Here is a 2,585-nt window from a genome sequence, read left to right on the forward strand (position 1 = left end):
CTTCTGTCGCACACGCGCACGAGCGCACGCACACACGCACGAGCGCACGCATACACACGCAAGAGCGCAGGCATACACACGCACGAGCGCACGCACACACACGCACGCACACGCGCACGAGCGCACGCATACACACGCACGAGCGCACGCGCACACACACGCACGAACGCACGCGCACACACACGCACGAACGCACGCACGCACGAGCGCACGCACACACGCACGACCGCACGCACACACGCACGGGCGCACGCACGAGTACACGCAGACACACGCACGCGCGCACGCTGACACACGCACGCGCGCACATACACACACGCACGAGCGCACGCGCCCACACACACGCACGAGCGCACGCACACACACGCACGACCGCACGCACACACGCACGACCGCACGCACACACACGCACGGGCGCACGCACGAGTACACGCAGACACACGCACGCGCGCACATAGACACACGCACGAGCGCACGCGCACACACGCACGCGCGCACGAAAAACACGGACTTATTTTACGCTCAAATACTCTCCTTCAATTCTCTTTATTTATCTGTTTCTCCTCTCTCTTCCCCCTTTTCCCCTCTCTTCTTCCTCGACTTTCTCTTTCTCTTACTCCTCTCATCTCATCTCTCTTTTTTCTTTCCCTCCCTCTTATCCTTTCCCCCTCTCTCCTTCACCCACTCTCTCTTTTTCTTACTCCTCACCTCTCATCTCCCGTCTCTCTCTCTCTTTTCTTTTTCTCCCTCTCCCCCTTTCCCCCTCTTTCCTTCAGGTACGTTCTATTTCTCTTGCTATTCTCCTCTCATCCTCGTCTCTCTCTCTCTGTCTATATATATATCTCTCTCTTATTTCACCCCTCCTCTCCCGCTTCCCTCTTTGTTCTCCTATACAGGCGTCTGGAGTTGCACGCAAATCTATCTATACACCTCCAGGCCCGCCGCCCTGCACGGAAGCTTTCTCTCCAGACTGTTCTGCCCGCTATATGCCCTGCCCGTGCGTGTTCTGTGCAAATGGATACAACTGATTACTGTTTACTGGCCTATTACGGCCCGCACTGATGGATTCCTGCCTAGACCAATATGTGGCATAGACGCTGCTCAACCGACTTGAGAAGAACCAGACTGCAATATACCCGCAAGCGACTAGAAATTTGAGATTTTTGTTTAACGTGGAACGACGGATTTTTGAACTAATAAATAATGGGCTAGAGATATTAGGCTGTTTGTCGAAATTGACATGAAACGCGCACATGGCATTTTAATGATACCGGCATGTGAATAAAGCTCGTATATGTTGAAAAGTTGTATATCTGAAGAAAATTCTCGTGCGGCACATATTCAACATGGCCGCCTATAGATTCAAACTCGGAGATTGATAGTGCCCGTGATGTAAAACCGACTTGGTGATTAAAGGCAGACTGAGGTGAAATGAACATCAATTTACTAACGCAATACCTCTCTCTCTCTCTCTCTCTCTCTCTCTCTCTCTCTCATTAGAGTTGTTCCCTCTCTCTCTCTCTCTCTGTCTTTTCTCTCTCTCTCTCTTCCTCTCTGCCTCTCTCTCCGTCTCTCTCTGCCTCCGTCTCTCTGCTCTCTCTCTTCTCCTTTCTTGTCCTCTCTCTGCTCTCCTCTCTCTCTCTCTCTGTTCTATCCCTCTTCGGTCTTTCCTCTCTCCATCGCGTGAGCCAGTCCAGTTCTTCTTATTTGCTCTCTCTGCCTCTTCTCTCGGCTGTCTCTCTCTCCGATCGCATCAATTCTCTCTCTCTATTGTTTTTTCTCTAGCTCTCTGCCTCTCATCTCTACTCCTCCTCTCTCTCTCTCTCTCTCTCCTCTCTCTCTCTCTCCCTCATCTCGTCTCTCCTCTCTCATCACTCTCTCCCTCTCTCTCTCCTTTCGTCTCTCTTCTCCTTCTCTCGCCCGCTCTCGTCTCCTCTCTCTCCTCTCTCCTTCCCTTCTCTCGCTTTCTAACTGTGCGCCCTTATCCTCTCCCGTCCCTTTCCCCCCCCTTAACCCGCCCCGCCGTTTTTCCCCCTAAAATAAACCTCCGTCCCTTTTCACTGCAGACCTTCTCTCATCTCCCTGCCCCCTTTCTTCACCAACTTTTCCATCAGCTGTCATCCCTCACTGTTTCATTATCTCTCATCCTGTTTCTGCCCTCCCACGCTCATGCTTCTTCCCCTGCTGCTCATCTCCTGCGTTTTCCACACGGACATTACCAGTACATATTGCGTAATTTCACTATCGTAATGTGGTCATCTGCAACTGCTCGCTCGACATGCAGCTTCCGCAGACAGTTTAAGATTGAACGCGTGTTAACTGAGTTAAAACTCCTCGCGCGCTGCTGTGGCGGTGGGCCGAGATATAGCAATCTCCTGCCGCGAGAACTCGCGAGATAGGTGTTTCGGTGCAAGATTCGGATCCTGTTGTAGCATGGGAACGCCTCAATGTTCTAACCCATTCATTCCGGCTAGATTATTGTTGAACAATTATGAATAATATATATAATATATATAATATATATATATTATGTATATATATAAATTAACATGTGTGTATGGTATGTTATGTATGTATGTTATGTA

At 50.6% G+C, this 2,585-nt stretch overlaps 1 protein-coding gene across 1 annotated transcript; it reads right to left on the bottom strand.

Moving 5' to 3' along the window:
- Window positions 1–709: 709 nt before the first annotated feature.
- Window positions 710–2,121, bottom strand: LOC106818382 (the record flags this gene model as incomplete). The annotated part of the gene is made up of 3 exons (XM_014823097.1): window positions 2,069–2,121; window positions 1,613–1,670; window positions 710–763 (listed from the first exon to the last, which is right to left on the bottom strand). Coding segments are annotated over exons 1-3 (165 nt in total), but the record flags the coding sequence as incomplete, so codon positions are not given.
- Between the last annotated feature and the right edge of the window lie 464 nt (window positions 2,122–2,585).

Source organism: Priapulus caudatus, unplaced genomic scaffold (assembly GCF_000485595.1).
Source record: "Priapulus caudatus unplaced genomic scaffold, Priapulus_caudatus-5.0.1 Scaffold2200, whole genome shotgun sequence".
In the NCBI taxonomy this organism is placed as follows: Eukaryota; Metazoa; Priapulida; class Priapulimorpha; order Priapulimorphida; family Priapulidae; genus Priapulus; species Priapulus caudatus.